This window comes from Alligator mississippiensis, chromosome 11 (genome assembly GCF_030867095.1).
Source record: "Alligator mississippiensis isolate rAllMis1 chromosome 11, rAllMis1, whole genome shotgun sequence".
Taxonomy (NCBI): Eukaryota; Metazoa; Chordata; order Crocodylia; family Alligatoridae; genus Alligator; species Alligator mississippiensis.
In genome coordinates, this window is record NC_081834.1 from 1,610,158 (window position 1) to 1,629,522 (window position 19,365).

Here is a 19,365-nt window from a genome sequence, read left to right on the forward strand (position 1 = left end):
AACCTGGTCCAGAAGCATATCCCATGATTTTGATTGAAACCTAGTATGAACTCAGTATGTTTGAAATCTCACCTTCAATTTAGAAGTTAGCCCCAAAATCCATGAAAGATTGTATGAATCAATTGAGTTTCTCTTTTTCTTGCCCATGTACTATATATCAAGTACCTATCAAGTAAATTTAGCCTCTATGAAGTGTGGTTCGGCTTCTGAAGTCCTTGCTTTTATTGCAGTATGTAATATTGGGCTGAGTCTTATCATCAGTAGGAAGCCTATTACAAGGATGTGATACTAACCTTCAAAAAATTACTTTCCAGCCCCCAAATAAGTGTGTTAACAGGGTAGGTATGAGTATACATGTAAAATGTCTGAAGATTTAGAAGCATTCACTTCTGACAGAGACATACTTGGGGAAGATATAATTGAACCTCTTCTAGTTCATAGTTCCTCTACACTGCTTTCCTTCCATTCCTGACGACACATCTTTACTGAGCTGCAAAAATGGTGCTACAAACTTCAAAACACAGCAGCAGCAAATTGTGGAACTTCACCTTGAGATGACAAGGCTCAACACCCCCAGGAAGGAAAGGGCAGGCCTGGGAGACCGGACAGAATAGAAGTGACAGGACAGCAAGGGGAGAATGCTTTGTACCTCCGTACATGGCAGTTCCCAGCTGCATTTTTGACACGTCCACATTGTTACCCCTGCACTGGGGATACATAAGCCTGCACGCAGCGAGCATATACACACCAGCCAGGCAGGTTATCCACTATGGGTACGGGTACCTGAGTGTAAGCCCTGAAGAAAAACCATATTGGGGATGGAGTGGGTTTCTTCATTTAATTAAAAAATAGCTAATGAGGTAAGAAACAAAGCAAGCGAGTCAGGGAAGGAAGAGTAGAGTGGTTTAAAGAGAGAGCCCCTCCTCTATCCCCATGGTGGGCAGTGAGGTTGCACGTCTCTCGGACTAACTGAAGGCTGATGGGAGAGATGCGACGTCCTGCCACTTTTTAGCACTGGGGCTGGGCGGTGGTTCTGAGCTGTTTGCCAGGGCATCGTCTCCTTTGGATTTCGTTCTCCAAAGGAAAAGTGTTTTTCTCTACGTCTGGTCATAATCTGTTTTAAAATATTAATTTCATCACTCCAACATCTCGTTGGTTAAGACATTTATTGTGTGAGAGCCCTTCTAGACTTCATTCAACTTCTGAGTAGAAAGGAGGTAGCTTTAAATAATTTATTTTAGACATTATATTGATGTTGAATATGAGCACAAAATGAAGATTAGACTGATGGATTATTTAAAAATCTGTTAAGTTTAAACACTAATATTTTGTGAGGGTTTGTTAATAAAGACTTCATAAATCATATTCTTTTATAATTTTGATAAGGCACAGGAATGGTAATATCTGAAAATGAAGTACCAAGTGAAGATCCCACCTCTGCACTGTAACAGAGAAATCAGAATGTTCTTAGAGAAACGCATTAGATGTAAAGAATGAGTCTGGGTCATTCACAACCTCTAGAATTTACCAGAAAAACCTAATAACTTGGCTGCACGAGCCTCTCAAAATATGCAGTCTTGCACGGAATATTTTTCTAACACGTTTCTAGAGGAGAGGGAAAAGTAAAGAAGTTCCAAGAATAGTGTCATAGTAGCTCGGGTCAGGAGGGACCTGAACAGATCATCTCGCCTGACCCCCTGCCACAGGCAGGAATGAACACTGGGCTCACAAGACCCCAGACAGGTGAGCATCCAACCTCCTCTTGAACTAGCCCAAGGTCGGGGCAAGGACCACTTCCCTGGGAAGTTGGTTCCAGATTTTGGCCACCCGAACTGTAAAATATTGCCTCCTGATCACTAACCTAAACCTGCTCTCCTTCAGTTTATGACCACTGTTCCTCGTCACCCCAGGTGGTGCTGGGGAGAAAAGGGCTCTGCCTATTTGCTGTTGATCCCCCCCTGATGAGCTTGTAGGCAGCCCCCAGGTCCCCCCCTCAGCCTCCTCTTGCTGAGGCTGAACAGGTTCAGGTCCCTCAGTCTCTCCTCGTAGGGCCTGTCCTGCTGCCCTCTCCCCAAGCGGGCGGCCCTCTGAACCCTCTCCATGATGTCCACATCCCTCCTGAAGTGCGGCGCCCAGAACTGGACGCAGTACCCCAACTGTGACCTGACCAAAGTCGCGTAGAGGGGGAGGATCACCTCGCTTGAGATGCACCTTTGGATGCATGACAAGGTCTGGCTGGCCTTGCTGGCTGCTGCCTGGCATTGGTGGCTCACATTCATCTTGGAGTCAATAATGACTCCAAGATCCCTTTCCGCCTCTGTGCTTTCAAGAGGGGAACTCCCCAGCCTGTATGTGTGCTGTGGAGTCCTTCTCCCCAGGTGCAGCACCCTGCACTTGTCTGCGTTGAACCCCATCCTATTCTCGTCTGCCCACTTCTGTAGTCTGGCTAAACCCTTCAAGTGTGGCCACCTCACCCCACATCTTAGTGTCATCAGCAAACTTGGACAGCGTGCTTTCCACCCCCTCGTCCAAGTCGCTGATGAAGATGTTGAACAGTGCAGGCCCGAGGACCGAGCCCTGGAGTGCCCCACTGCCTTTCTGGAAAGCAGTTGGTTTAATAGGGCAGTGTAACAGGTGCAAAGGGATGTTCCCCTGTGACAAGAAGTAAAATAAATAGTCCTATACTCTGTTGATTTAAACAGATCTCTGAAATGAAGCTGTAAGTGATCGAGTGGTATTCAGGTGTAGAAGGTCTCAGTTGCTTCACCAAAAAGAGAGAGAAGATGCAGGCAGCTAGAACTGTACCTGTATGCCCACTGCATTTTCCCATGTGCTCCTTCCTTGTAAACAGAGAGGAGAATGAAGTGTCGACGCAGGTATCCCTAAAGCTCCGTCCTGGTAAACTAAATTGTTTTAAGCCGTGATCACGCCGTTGTATATTAATGTTGGTGTGCATATTTCAATTGCAGACGACGAGGAGAGAGAACTTCAAATGGAGCTCGCAGACTATGGAAAGCCACGCTTTCAGTGATGCGCTTTGAATGCTGAATTTTAACTTCATCTAAGGAAAGAGAAGAACTGAAGTGCTCTAAAACTGAACTCTTTTCTGCTTCAGTGTTTCTTAACTTACAAGAAGCTGGTAATAAACAGTGGTGATAGATTACTTAAAATAAGTATACTTGATATTAGTGAAGTAATGGAAGGAGAAATAGAATTCTGTATATACATGTACATAGTTGTACTATTGCAAATTGTATTATCTAAACCACATTTCTGTTAAAAAGTGAGCCAGTTAAACTTAGACTGTTCCTTACCTGTAATCTTTGCATTTAAAACCACAAATTCAGACTGAATTGTTTCTGCAAATTAGGGAAACTTTGTAAACTGGGGAATTTGTACAGTTTGTATCTTACATATGTAATGAATCCATTATGGAAACAATTGTACAGCTGAAGGACTCCTTTTATAGAGTAATACCTGTATGAGCAAAAATACCTTCTCTGTTTGTTCATGAGTGCTGTGTTTTGTATTTCACAGGTAAGCTTTCAGTTGAGGTTGAGAATTGAATGAAAATGTGTAAAAATACTTGGTGTTGCACCTTCCTTAATGTAACTAAGGAACGATATGAGTGACAGTGAAACATTATATTAATTCTGAAATGTCAGAGCAATTCAATTCTAGTACGCGGTGGCCAAAGCTCATATTCAGAGCTGGAAGTCAGTGCTATTAGAAGAGTAATAATTTGATGCGTTCTGGAAGAGGTCTAGGTAGCTGATTTCACTAAGTAAATTAAAAACTGAATCAGTATTTTAAAAACTTCTTGTAACAGAGCGGTAGGAAACTTATTTGCCTACACTTTAAAGGGCGCAAGTGTTTCTTCAGTTAGAAGTAAAGAGAAGTGTGCAGCAGCTTTGTTACGGAGACCACGTTAGAAATAACTTAAGCAAAGTACAGCCTTTGCAGTCACTGAATATAATGTACGAACCCTCCAATTCACGACCATCTGATGTTTCAGTTCCTTGTGTTACTTTACAGTTGAACATTTTTATATAGATCTCTGCAAACATTTGGCATGTTCCACATTATTGCTTAGAAGAGTTTGTAAGTTAGATACTTTTTTTATTCTAGGTTTAAGACACTTTCTGAATGTTACAGAAATAGTTCTGTTCATCTGCAGTAAGCGGAAATCTAAGGTTAATAACCCTACCTGCTTCTCAAAAGGGCTACTGTGAATAGAATTTATAGGGCCTATGACAGGGCTGATTGTACTTTACTATCTCTGTACTCAGGTTCAAATTTAAAACTCCATTATTACATTTACAGTTCATTGCAGTCATCCAGTAAACCTTTTTAATAAATTTAAAAGGCGATACGAGTTTTGACTAGAAAGATCTTCCAGTAACAACTCTTAAATATACAGTTTCTCTGTGAAATGAAAAATGAGAAGATTCTGCTTCTGCACCTTTAAGTGTTCTGTTTTGTTTTTTAAGACTTGAACTTTGTATACATACACCAGGACCATTCATGACACCGTTAAAAAAAAGAATAAGCCTTTGCATGATGTGACCAAATGTAGTTTAACTGGAAAATAAAATGCTGATCCTGCTCAAAATGAGATGACATATTAACACAGGGGTGGGCAAAATGCAGCCTGGGGGCCGGATGCGGCCCACCAGGCCATCGTATCCGGCCCGCAGGGCCCCTAAACAATTTAGAAAATTGATATTAATTTGCCCTGGCTGCCTTGCCCAAACTCAGTAAGTGGCCCTCTGCCCAAAATAATTGCCCGCCCCTGTTTTAACACCGCAAAGTAATATACAAACACTTCAAAATTCTAAAATGTAGAACTTTTCAGTAGCTAATACCGTACTTGTGCACTACAACGTTATTTCAATCTTAAGAAACTTGTAAAATGCAGTTTCACCCCGAAGTAGATGTTAACTCCAAGTTTCTCCTACTGAAACCAACACTTAATGGGTTCTAATAAAATCGTTTTGAGATCAGTTTGTTGTGGCTGGCTCTGTTTTGGGTCCTTGTGTCTGGTTTTTACTTCAGGCAAACCATACGTTTATCTGAGGTGATTCTTTTTACCTTGACTTCTGTTGATTTTTTTTTTTTTTTTTCTGGGTTAAATTAGGGTTTGTTGTTTTTTTTTTTTTTTTTTTTTTAATCAAGTATCAGTAAATATGAGCCATGCTGAAGTGCTGTGAAAACTGCTTCGCGTGAGCCAACTATTATGGTTGTATTTTGGGGATCAGGCCACAAGATACATTTTCACTCGTGAAAGATGGACCACTGCAGGACTCGGCTCCCTTCTAGGTTGGCTGTAAAGGGAAAGTACCGCGTTTAAGTGCTAAGTGCCAGAGAGAAGTATGCACACGTTCCTTACAGGCCGTCGAAAGAGTAATTCGGATGGTAAACAAATTGCTCATTCTACAGTAGCTATGAGAATAATCCAGCTATATTTGTTATAGCCTGGTCTCAAAAATAGCAATTCAGAATAACTTTACCAACAAATCTGTTGCTCCTGTGGTGGAAAAGTTCTATATTTATTTTACTTACTATGTGTAGATCTTGCTTAACTGTCATTATATAATGTAATGCTTTCCAAAATATTTTTTTTTTTTTTTACAGATGCATTTGACTCCTGGGTTTCAGACCTTGTGGATTTTATTGTAGGCTGCCTTGAGCCTTCTTTAGAGACGGTGGCATATAAATCCAAACAGACAGGTTTTGTGGTACACGTGGTTCCATGCGAGTCAAGAACGTTGTCACCACGACTGTCTCCTAACCAGCATATGGGTGCCTTGGCTTCTTTGCCTATTTCATGGATTTCTTAAAACTACTGCTTATGCAAGTTTAAATTTTAAAAAATGTTTTTGTTTTTTAATTTGCTTCAAAAGCAGAACGTTCTGCTACGCACTGATACCATTTCACTATGTGCCAGTGTCCTGTTCGGAATAAATCTCTTAATAGGCGTGTTGTCATTCCGAGTAGCCTCTGTCTATCATTTTTAGACCATGTTAAAATCACTGAAGTGGATAATTCAGATTGCACCGGTGGTGTCCTTATAATTCAGTGATAATGTTCTTGCTATGCATTGTATGACGGTTACAGGCATTATCAAACTCTGCTTATTGCATAAAATTTTCCTCGTGGTTTGTGTGTGCAACATCTGCTGTTTCTCATCTTATATTTAGAATGTAAATTCAGGGTCCCTGTTAGACTTTAGTCACTGGAGCAGTCCCCAAGTACCGTGCATGTCTTAACACTCACCAATACATAGCTAAGATCAAGTTTATTAAGCAGAAGAAACCAACATGCCTTTATTTGTTCTGCTTGGACAGGAATGTAGCAGCGTAAGTGTTTGGACTGGTGGAATTAGCCAGTGGGCCTCATTACTACCAGTAATTCAGTTCCTCCTTCAAACAAGAACCTCTGTTAAGAAGTACATTTGGATTCTAACGACAAGGTGGTAGATTTGGATTCCAGTGACAATGTAATAGATAACTTCTGGGATTATTTCATACTTACCTGTAAAATCCTTAGAATTGAAAATGAAAAAATAGATCATCAATGGTCCTCCAACAGCTGGGGAAGAGTCCAGAAAAAACAGTGCTTCAGTATTGTTTCATGGATTTTTACATGGAAGACAGTTAAGCTTCTTGAAGTCTTTGGCAGGAGGGAGGCGTTATAACAATAACTTGCATTCAGGAAACGCAACCCGTCTTCCAGTTTGAAAATACTTAGTAGCCTTGTAGCAAACTTTATGTGCGCAAACGGTAGTCTTATTTTTGGAAAAAGTTTCACAAAGTATAACCCACATGGCAATTTCTTTTGGCCTTCATGGGGCAAGTCCTTAAGGAATCTAATATATGTCACTGAGCACTTAACCCCTCATTGCTCAGTGATCTAATGGAAAAAAAAAATACTTCCAATGGGAATCAGTCAGTCAAATAAATACCACTTTAGTGAGGCAAAAGATCTGCACGGTTTTGGAAAACTGCTAAAGTTTTTCTTGAAAAGATTTACGATAGTCTGTTCATGCCAAAAAAACTATCACCCTCAACTGTTATTACATTTAGAAAACAAAGTCAAACCTGTGGAAAATAAAGCTTGAAGGTATAGGGATCCTTTTAAGATATCTTTATTTTCCACCAATTCCCAGAGCCACATGTCCTTTTTCATTTAAAATCTAGTATTTATGCTTGGAACGAGAGCCTAGAAGGGGGCTACAAGTCTGGCTACTTAATGCTTAAACAATTTCTATTATGGTACTGATGAATTTGGAGAACAGTCTTGCCCACAGAAAAGTTCATACTGATTTCAAGCCGTTTGACCCAGCCTGAGAAGATAAGCAAGCCCCATTCTGTGTGTTAAATGCTGCTAAGAACAGGTCTCAAACTCCTACGTAGCCATAGAGTTGTTCAGTTGCTGGAACACTGAAATAGCTGAACCAAGCCTGCTAATCTTTTATTTCTTCTTTTACTACAGATGAAAAGGACTTGGGGGTCAGGACTGACCACAAGATGAACATGAGCCACCAATGTGATGCTGCGGCTAGTAAAGCGAGCAAAACGCTGGCTTGCATCCATAGATGCTTCTAAAGTGATTCCCAGGATGTCATTCTCCCGTTTTACTCAGCCTTGGTGAGGCCGCAGCTGGAGGACTGCATCCGGTTTTGGGCTCCACAATTCAAAAAGGATGTGGAGAAGCTTGAGAGAGTCCAGAGAAGAGCCACGCGCATGATCAGAGGTCAGGAAAATAGATCTTACGACGACAGGCTGAGAGCCATGGGACTCTTCAGCCTGGAAAAGCGCAGGCTCAGGGGAGACCTCGTAGCTGCCTATAAGTATATAAGGGTGTACATCAGGATCTGGGGGAACGCCTGTTCATCAGAGCGCCCCAACGGATGACAAGGTCAAATGGTCACAAACTCCTCCAAGACCATTTCAGGCTGGACATAAGGAAAAACTTCTTTACTGTCCGAGCCCCCAAGGTTTGGAATAGACTGCTGCCGGAGGAGGTTCAAGCACCCAGTTTGAGCACCTTCAAGACACATTTGGATGCTTATCTTGCTGGGATCCTACGATCCCTGTTGACTTCCTGCCCCTGGGGTGGGGGGCTGGACTTGATGATCCTCCGGGGTCCCTTCCAGCTCAAATGTCTATGAATCTATGAAATTTCAATAGGTTTAAAACATTTCACCTGTGAGTATGTGTTTGTTCTTTTTTTCCTTCTTATGGGGTGGAATGAGGAGGAGTTTGGCTGGGGTCATCTGACCCCAGCACTCTGTCCTCCTGCGCAGGCAGGGGGTCGGAGTCGATGATCTGTTGAGGTCCCTTCCGACCCTAGCATCTATGAATCTGAGAGGCTTGAGGAGATGGGAGTGTACGCTGAAATCTCTCCAATTAATGATAGGAGACAATATCTGGAACAAGTGCTTCTACCTGGAATTTTTTCCATTAACGTTCTATAAAACATTAGTTCACATTTTCAGAAGTGAATTTAAAAAAAAACAAATCACTGACTTGCTACTGCAAAGTATTTGAGCTGACCACTTCCCTTGTAGCAACTACACTATCTTTATAATGCCACTAATGTTCACTGCCACCAAGCACGCTGAGATGTGGTTAGTATAACATGAATGATTTTAAACTATCCATTAAAAAAAAATGTATGTAGTTTAGAAATCCCAAATCATTTTTGCTGAGCCAATAACTGTTTCCATGGAAATGGTAGCATACAAAATGTTACCATATTTCAGAGAGACGGGGTTACTTGAACATCTGCTTGCTTATAACTACCACCTAGGACTTTAAAACTGAATTAGACCTTGGTCTGTGGAATTAGTTTACATGGAAAAATTAAAACAAAGCACACAAAGGATGTCCCTGTTGTGTTTTCTCTTTCACGGAAATAAAATAAAACTGTTGAACTACTCCAGATCTGTGTATTTGGATGATAGTCTCAGCTAGACTACTATTCATCTAATCCTTGTTTTAAAGCCCGTTCTATATAAACAACGTAGTCAATTGGATGATGTTTTAACAAGAAAGTAGTAATCTCACAAAAAAGCAGCAGGTAGGGCCAACTGCCCATCCTTTACCAAGCATTTCTAAATGTAGGTTTCTCACGCGCAGAACATTCATAAAAGCCACATTCTTCCTTTTAAGCTTGCATTACTTTGGCCGTGTCTACACATGTGAAAAACGTTAAGCGTGGCAAAAACGATCATTTACTTAGTCTATATTACTACCCAAGCTAGTGGTAGAAGTACAGTTTATTTGATAATATCTATTATTGGATCAACTGCATAGTTGATAGAGATACAGCCTAAGCTAAACACCAGTTAGAACAATTACTTTTGTTTAACACCATTTTGTTAATGAACTAGATTACTAAGCTATTGGTACCACTGGTACTCAAAATAATTTACAAATGTTCCTACTGAAATCTGTATTGAGGCTCCATTTACCCTGGATTTTTCCCCTGTTAGGGAAGATAGTTTCAGTTAGAAACCATTTTCGTACATTTTGGCCAGCCAGAATTGATTATATCCATTTTTCAACTCTTATTTGGGCTCCGTTGTTAATTAGTTAAAACATTGTTTTAGCTGAAAGCATTTTAACTGAAATTTACAGTTTTTCATAGATGTTAGGGTCAGAAGGGACCTCAATAGATCATCGAGTCTGACCCCCAAAGGCTTTCTGTCCAGTTTAGTTCTCCTAAACTGGACAGAAAGCCTTCAAAGGACAGCAGTATACTCATTGCCCCTTTAGTTGCTCCTTCCCTTATATAGTTTGCTATAGATTTAAATTGCACAGCTCCTATCCGGTGGGATAAAAGGAACAAAAAGTATGAAGTATTTTTACTTTATTTTTAGTTCAATAATTTCAACTACTTTTAATTTTTTTCCTCTCTCTGCACGTACTCATTACAAACAATAAAGGAAAACAAGATGCAAGAACCAATTTTTTCCTAGTCTAAATATCTCTGTTATAAATGTGTTTTTTATTGACTGTGGTTGCCTCTACATAAATGAACAAACAATATTATGTCCCTGGCCCCAATCTTGTAATAAAAAAAAAAACAACCTACCTGAAGGCAAAAGTAAATGAACTGCACAAGCTTTACTTTTCTCCCTGAAGCTCAGCAACGTGAGACTCTGTGGGTGCGTCTACATGAGACACTAACTGTGCAGTAGCCTAATAACACTGCGCAGTAGCGTGCCAGGCAAAACCTGTGCTAATATGCTACTGCGCAGTTAGCGTCACTAAAAAGCTGTGTGGCGGCGCTACTGCGCAGTAGCGCCAGTTACTGCGCCTTGATTCAGTAGTTGGTTATGCAGTACCACAGTAACTGGCGCATTGATGCCCACATAGGCGCACCCTGTTAGACTGTTAGGGAGGGAGGGTGGCAGCTGAAAGAGCTGCATGCTGAAAAAGCCCCTTCACCAAAACCAGAAATTCACATCCACTGCACAGGGAAGAGAGCGTTTCAACAGTTGTGGCAGTATGCATCAGGAACAAGTCTCTCCGAGTGAGGACCACATGATAGAAGTTTGTAAACTTCAATACGAACACAGGACACTGCACCTAGAATAGGAACACCGGGCAGTTCACCTCACAGTAAATAAATTCTGTGTACCTATATCCCAATTGCTAGGGGTGCGCCGATAAAAATTTTCTTGGCCAATACCGATAGCTGATTATTAACCAACCATATTGGCTGATGCTGATTTGATAACCAATTTACTGTGGTTAAATTGGTGGGGTGGGGCAGGGCACAGGACGGAGCCATGGGTGGCTCTAGGTGGTGCTGGGGGGAGGAAGGAGGGGCAGCTCCCTACCACTGCATGCACTCCTTGGGGGAGGCATGGAGGGGCATGTACCCCCCCACACATTTGTGCATGGGGTGGATGCAGGCTGCTTGCTCGGGGCTCTCTACTCTGCTGCCTTTCCCTTGGGAGCCCCACACCAGCCACGCCCCATGCCCGGTTGCAGTGGAGGCAGTGGGTTGTGCCTCCTGCTGCTGGGTTGGGAGGGGGCACAAGGCTAGCATAGGGCTCTCAGGGCAAAGGCAGCAGGGTGGAGAGCCCTGAGCCTACAGTGAGCAGCCTGCATCCACTCTTGCCTTGCTTGACTGCTCCACTTAAAAGTGTCCCTGTGCTTAAGAATGATGGCAGAAGCGCTTGAGCTAAATAAAGCTCATTAGCTGCGGGCTTGGGGCTCTCGGCAGTGAAAGGCACAACTTGCTTCTCCTACTGCTGCTGGGCAGGCAGGGGACGTGGCTGGTGTGGAGCTCCCGAGGGAAAGGCAGCAGAGCAAAGAGCCCCGAGCCCACACCAAACCCACATCCACCCAGCACACATCTGGGGGGGAGGGTATGCTTCCCCACACCTCCCCCGGGGCGGGTGCACAGCAGTGGGGAGCCGTGCACCACCTGGATGAGCTGCCTGTGGCTCTGTCCTGCTCCCAGCCCCAGGTCCCATGCACCACCCTGTCTGGGCAGCACCCCTGGCCTCAGCCCCTCCCCCACTCCTTCCCTCACCGTGGGGACCTCAATCTGCACCCCCATGCCCCTTCCCTCCCCCCCATAGACTTACCGGCAGGGAGCTGCTCTCCACACTGCCCAGCCATGTTGCTGGCCATGTGCAGCTGTGCACAAGTACATGACGCTCCCTGTGTCCTGCTGCCGGGAGCTCCAAGCAGGACCCCTTGCAGGCTAGAATGCTGCCTGCCTGCAAGGGGAAACCCACTGTTTCCCAAGGGAATCCAGGCATCCAGAGGCCCTGGCCCCAAGGGGGAGAGGGAATGCAGGTGTCCAGGGCCCTGGCCAGAAGGCATAATTATCGGTAAACATTACTGGCTACAGCAGCCAAAAAAAGCCATTAGCCAATAATGTATATTTCCTTTTAGCAGTGCTGATCTGGTAGGCAGCTGATATAGTACTGCACCTCTACTTAAGTGACAGCAAGACCTACCCTATTTACTCAAATATAAAAAAAAGATTTTTTTCCCCAGTCTACATGAGGAAAAGAGCCCCTGGCCTTATATTCACATACAAGAAAGCATCCCTCATTAAACAGATTGTCTATCATTAAACTTGCCAGAAGCAGCATGTGTTCAGTAATGGAAACCAACTATGAAATTGATTAAATGCAGCCAACACTGAGCAGGACCATAAAACACATGGCCCATACTAGGCAAACATACTGATAGGAGATTTTTTTTGTGTGGTCTTTAAAAAAAAATGGGCAGTTGCTCCCCTGGACTGAACGAGCACCAAGCCTGGAAGTTTTGCAATAACAGCCTGGGACTTGGAGAGGCCAGAGCAAGCTGCAACACCCTCCTCGGTGCCAAAAATGCTGATGGGAACTGTTTTGGGGTTTTTGTTGTTGGGGGGGGGGTTGGGGAGGGGACGGGGGAGATTAACCAAAAAAATAAGGTAGTTGCTCCCCGAGAAGGGAACAAGCACTGGGCCTGGAGGTACTGTAATACCAGGCCCCCCGGTGCCAAAAATGGGATAGGCTGGTGCAGGCCACCTGAATAAGAGCTAATGCCCATTGTGCTTAGTTCTGCTCAGTACTGACTCTTCCAAGTCATGGTGAACCACTACAATAAAGACATTTCGACTTCCTTTTCACTCCCACACCTAAGCAGCACCTTTCTTTCCCATTTCTAATTATTCCTGTTTCCTCACCAGCCTGAACTATCTGGCAAACATCACCAAACATCTCTAGCTGCGCAGCTGTCGCCCTCTCTCAACCTATCGTGTCATTACTGTGGCCCCACCCCCCATGAGGTGGAACTGGTCCAGGCAGCCCCATGCCTTAACTGTATATAAATTTTTGGAGGATCCCAGAACTCATGACAAAAACATCTGGTTCCAGTCCTAAGTGGGGCACCAATTAGCACATGGATCCTTTGTGGGGGGTACCTGGTGTACAAACACATGCTGAATAGTGTTCACCACAATATGTGGTCACCATGGCTTGAAATGTTATTGACTTTGTTGAGGCCCAGCCCAATTAACTATATCAGCATTTCTCACCCATGGGTTGCGACCCAAAGCAGGTTGCAAACAAACTTTAAAAATGGATTCTCCTTTAAAGGAAAAAAACACGGGAAACTGGCTTTTCCCTTGCAGTCCATCAGAACCCCAGCCTGCAAGGGGCTGCTTAGGGCCCCCCATGCCCTACACACTGGGAGGTGGGGGACTAGGGGCAGCGGGCCAGGACTGGCCATTGATGTTTATAAATGGGTCCTTGTACAAAAGAGGTTGAGAACCAGTGAACTACATGATAAATCATGAGCCTTTTGTTTTTGGAATAATATCATGGATTCATAAATTATTAGGGGATAGAAAGGACCTTGTAGATCATTGGGTCCCCTGCACTAGGCAGGAAAAGACATCTGGGATCAAGTGACCCCAGCAAGGTGACTGCCCAGTCTCCTTTTGAAGATTTCCAGGGTAGCTGACTGCACCAGCCCTGGAGGGAGTTTATTCCACAGTCTGGACACCCTGACTGTAAAGGAGTTTTTCCTGGAATTGAGCCTGAAGCAGCCTTCCAGAAGTTTCTATCCATTGCTCCTGGTCTTCCCCAAGGGTGCCCCGGTGAAGAGCCATTCACCAAGTTCTTGATGTATTCCCCTGATGTAGCAGCAAGCCACTACCAAGTCCCCTCTCAACCTTCTCTTCCGTAGGCTGAAGAGACCCAAGTCCCTCAGCCGCTCCTCATATTGCAAGTCCCTGATCACACAGGGGGCTCGTCTCTGGACCCTCTCAAGTTTTTCCACGCCCCTGTGATTTGTACTCTGTATAAGTAGGTACAAAAGTGCTGAATAAAAGTGTGTTCATAGAATACCTGTGCTAATATTTGCAACAGTTTGCAAACAAAAGTAAAATCAATTCTAAATGATGCAAGTCTACGAGTACCTGTAGTATATGCAAATTGCTACAGGTATGTTTATTTCAAAGTCAGTAGGCATGTCTACGTGGGCAATTAATTTGAAGCAATAAACTCCAGCATACTACACCAGAGTTTATTGTTCCTGGGTGAGTTGTTTGAACATGCCCATGGAACCAGAGTACACTGAGCTGGGTCGAAGCAGCCCTGGTTGGCAAAGGGCCTGGGGGGCCAGCCCAGGGCCGTTCCAGCCCACCTCAACATGCTGCGGAGGGGCTGGCTGGGGCAAGGGTGCTCCAGTGCAGGGCCATCCAACAGGCAGTCCCCACACTGAAGCACACTTTTGCCCCAACCAGCCACATCAGCATCTACACGTGGAGTAAAATTCTCCATAGCAGGATAGTACATACAAGCACCACCCTGCTGCAAAGTTAATTAGTTTACTCCAGCCTAATAAGGCCACGTGTAGATGCTAGACGTTTACTGCGGAGCTAATTAGTCTACTCCACAGTAAATGTCTCATGCAGATGGCCAGTGTCTTCAGATTTGCTCTTCACTTCCATATGCTCATGGAGAGCAAGGTCTGACAGTAAAGGGGGAAAAGTTACTGCAGGGAGAAGTTGTGGGGCAAAAGTAAAAGGGGGCCACCTGACCCTCGCGCCCCAGGTTAATTTTCCCTGTTGTAGCAGTGTGAGAATGATAAATTCAAGGCAGACCTCTAATCATTAGATTTCATACTTGTAAAGGTATAACAAATTTATACATTTTTCATATACAGAATCTAATTATTTAGGGGGGGTCATGTTATAGCTGAGTAAATAATGGTATTCATTAGCAATATTAAATCATACAATGGAGAATAAACTGTATCCCTGGGCAGTGTCTAGTGAGATCCTTGTAATGTGATTATTTTTTAAATATTAACCTTCTGCCAGTTGTAACAGCATGACATGGCATGAGTTAAAGTAGGACGGAAGAGCTTCTTGGGTGGCTTACATAAATCTCATGCCTTTAAAACATAAGGCATATCCTAACATGATAAACCCGCCTCTTACTTTAAATTAGCATAACAAATTCCAGCTCACATCTGAATCATCAGCACAGCTAGCAGTCACTAAACAGATCACTTGATCTGTCCAAAGTACTGTGCACTTAGAACAGAGACCCAAGAAAAGTTTCCCTGCATGTTTTCCACCAGAGACATTGTTTTTACTCTTCTCACTGCTGCTGCCTTTTTCAATTCACTAGAAAAAAACTGGTATTCTGCAAATCAAGCTGCATTCTTTCTTCAGATATCAACAATACAGATTTGGGAACTGTAATAACACTGGCAAATCTACTGATCTGGAAGAGAACGTGACATGACATGCTTTTTGTAGTGCTGGCAGAAGTAAGGTGATTTCTGGCACAAAGTGAATGAGTAAAACTATAAGGACTGGAGATACATACAATAAGAATAAATCTGGCTTTTACAAGATTGCTTCCCTAACTATGGTTTATTTAAAAACAGAAGATCACTTAGCAAGACAATCCACCCTGGAAATATTTCCATTTAAGCTATTTACTCATCATTTAAAAGCAGAGGGATTAGAAATCTGTGTGTGCGGTATCTGTACAAATCTCTGGATGTTTCCTACAGATCTAAATCTTTCATTGTTCCTTTCCTCCTCTTGTTTCAGAAAAAAACTGCATTATTTATCAGCCTGCTGGGTCACTGAAGGTGAAGGGGACAAACAGCCATAGCATACAGACGTTATGCTGGAAATGCCAACCTGGGAATTTGGGGGTTGATACTCTGCAACAGAGCAACTCCCAGAACATATTTCTTGTCTGGAAACTTCCCAGACTGCGACACCGGGGCCACAGAGAGACCATAGGATAATGGGATAAAAATATCTTTGTGGAGATGCTTTAGTGTAAAAATATAAAGACAGCAGTGTCAAAAACAGTATCACTGCTTGGATGTCTTCTGTTATAAAAGAGACATCTAAATTCAAAGTGCTTTTTTGTTTGACTTTTTAATTTAACTGACTTGACAGAATTATCTGAGGCCATTACAACATTTAGTATAGATTTTGACAGAGTAAAGACTGTTGAAATGTCAGTTTTAAATGTGTTGTGAATTATCTGAATTCATCACGTGGTGCTAAATAAATTAAAATAATAGTACTTATTCACCTTACAGCCACGAAGCACAGTATAAACATTAACTATTTAACAATTTGTGAGAAAAATCTATCGTACTATATGGATTCCCAAACATATAGAGCATCTGACCCCATTCAAAACCAAAGCAAGTTCTGCAAGTACCCCATTGCTTCAAGATCTCAAACCCAAAACGCAAGCAGGCACAATGTTACGATTTTATCCATTGCGTAAATAACTAATAATGTTTTGAAAAGCTAACTAAGTATAAAAGGTGACATTTTAAATGTGCTCACAATTCAAATGAATGTACCAAATGAATTTGTTTCACTGCGAAACCTATTCCATCAAAGTTTATCTTGGTAAATATACATTCTTAAGCCATTTTTGATTAACAGGCGAAGCGTCGACACCTGAGGATAGGCTGGTGATCCAGGCCGACCTCGGCAGGCTCAGAAAATGGGCGGATGAAAACCTAATGGCATTCAGCACCAAAGGGATGACAAGGGCCAACTGTCACAAACTCTTCCAAGACCATTTCAAGCTGGACATATGGAAAAACGTCTTTACTGTCTGAGCCCCCAAGGCCTGGAATAGACTCCCTGCAGAGGTGGTGCAGACACCTACTCTGGACTCTTTTAAGAAATGTTTGGACACTTATCTTGCTGGGATCCTTTGACCCCAGCTGACTTCCTGCCCCTGGAGCAGGGGGCTGGATTTGATGATCTTCCAAGGTCCCTTCCAGTCCTACTGTGTATGAAGTCTATAAAGAAATACTTTGCTTTTATGCCCACCAGTCAAGATACACCTGACTTGCAAATACAATACTAGTATGAAAATGGGATAAAAACTTTCAAGTCTTATGCAACTACCACTAGATATTCCTCCACTGCAGACAGCTCAATTCGCTTTGATTGTGAAAAATTAGTGTACCTTTGTGTTAGTTGATTTGTAATTATTCTCTCTGCCAAAGTTATTTTATATATATCTATATAGAGATATATATTTATTTTTACCAAAAAGTACTGAAGGGAGTAAATTAAACGATCTTCTCCCTAAGAGTCGTGTTAAAAATGGCTACTAAATTTAACCACTTAAAAGTGAAATAGAGAGATTTTAATCCTGGTTGATGCACTAATCTCAGCACAATCCTGACTGAAGAGCTACTGAGGTTCCTCCACAACGTGCAGAAGGGAAACGAACAGTGAGCCATAGATTTTGCCACCAGGACTGTAGAATGATCTTTTTCATTGCCTTGAACAACCGAACGTACAGATATATATGACAACAGTGTGTCTGTATAACACACAAAAGTTAGGTGTGCTGAACAGCATAAAAATATTGTTAAATGAATCTCCATCTGTTATTCCCAGCAGAGTTCATACAATTTACTGAGTAACACGGCTTAACCAAATTCAAAGACATAACGAGTCACCTGTCTCTTGCTACCGGACCCCACAAGGAACAAGATTCCCTGATAAATGTATTACAGTCTAAGTACAGAGAGGAAAATAAAACCTTGAAGTGAGCCTCTGGAAGCATCTTGCTGAAATGCAAGATCATGTTTAGCTCCAGCTGTATAGGAAATGAATGGAAAGTCCTTCTATAAGGTTGTTAGCTATTTTCATAGCTGCAAAAAGACCACTGTTTAAACTTTTACCTTCAAACAAAATATCTATCAAAAATCACAAATGAAAATATATACCAAAAAACCTAATACCATACCCTGGTTCAATAAAAATTTAAACATTTTGCTCCTTCTGGTATCACCTACTCTTTCCATACACTGGTTCACATTCACAAAATCCTAGTGAGAAATCAAGGTCTACAGCACAGATCTCCTCTAAGTAAGCATATTGCAAAGGGATTTCAGTAAGTCAGCCAAAAGTTTAGGCAGTGTACTATGCAAAATTAACTTCAGATTATGCAGTCATGTAACATGGGTTACTTCTGCAGCATACAACTGAACATCCAAAAATATTTTGGGGTCGGTCCAAGAGGATAACTTTGCTTTGTTTTCTTACTTGAATTGACATTTAAAAACCCCATTCTATAATGGAAGTAGAATGAAGTATCTTCCAGGGCTACATTCCTATGAAGCTTGGAGACATTCAGAAACCTTTTATCTTTTTGGTTGTATTTGGTCAGGTTTCATCCTGGCAACAAGTTCTCTACACCATAGAACACTGATTTGCACTTGCATAGTACTGTTCATCCAAAGATCACAATGGTCTTTATAAACAACGATCCTCACAATGCCTTTAAATACCGATTTTAAAGAAATGGAAATGGAATTGCATACAGAAGTTGTGCGACTTCCCTGAGGTTAGACAGGTAAAGCGAGTAACAGAATCCAAGTCTTCTACCTCAACATTTACATAGATGCCCTTGTTAACGGCATGTTTCAGAGCCTGATCAACGTGTTCAGAAACCTAGATGTGTGTATACTTGTATGCATAGACCACAGCCTCCACTCTAAAAGTCTGACGAATGAGTATCTTAAGCAAGTAAGTGTATTTATAATTTTACGCTTATCATTATACAGAAAATGATTGCTTTTTCTCCTCTGTGCTGCAAAGATTACATCTACTCTACTTTCTAACAGAAAACTTTGCCACTGCCAAGTGTATTTACTTTCTTAATTTTGAAAACATTGAAACACAATGAAATCTGACATTTTTGAAAATGCCTTAGCGGTGTCCCATCTAACGCTGCATATTTTATGAATTTACTGGTTACCAAAAAAGTCATCCAGGTCTAGTTCTTAATGTCTGTCATAGTAGTAAACAAATTCTTTCAAATTGGGCGTTGAGCAAAGTACCTGACATCTGTCATGTGTTTGTTCTCACATCTTCTCTTCGTGGTGAGAAGCACAGCAGTGGAGTGTTTAGATTTTTTCGAGGGCTTTTTTTTATTTATATATATATATATATATATATATATATATATACACGTTGCCTACACATTTATGTCAAAAAAGGCTAGTACAAAATGTATCTCCCATTTGAATTGAAAAGTGATGTCTCAGGTTCTTAGTGCACGGTGGAGCTCATTTCCCAGTTTCAGAACAGCCTTCAGGACAGTACTTTTCTCCATGCTGATGAGCTTTACTCCTACTGCAGGTCGCTTATTGTGCCAGAAGAGCATCGTTGTCAACTGCAGCCTTTCAGCATGACACGCGGCAGGCCACGGAAGGGATGGGCGGTAGGGCTGTGCAAAGCCCTTTAAGATTAAGGATTTAAGATTAAGATTAGTTTTCCTGATTCAATTCGGATTTAGAGATTCAGCCACCGAATCGGGCCGAATTG

General features: G+C 42.3%; 1 protein-coding gene across 3 annotated transcripts in view; it reads left to right on the forward strand.

Annotated features, from left to right (window-relative positions):
• GOLM2 (golgi membrane protein 2) overlaps positions 1-5,003 on the forward strand; it is a 38,139-nt gene extending 33,136 nt beyond the window's left edge. For all 3 annotated transcript variants that reach the window (XM_006270811.4, XM_006270815.4, XM_006270812.4), the window contains one exon: positions 2,970-5,003. In XM_006270811.4, coding sequence (XP_006270873.1) covers positions 2,970-3,031 — 62 coding nt within the window. In that variant the 3' untranslated portion in view covers positions 3,032-5,003. The remainder of the gene's footprint in view (positions 1-2,969) is intronic.
• The last annotated feature ends 14,362 nt before the right edge of the window (positions 5,004-19,365 follow it).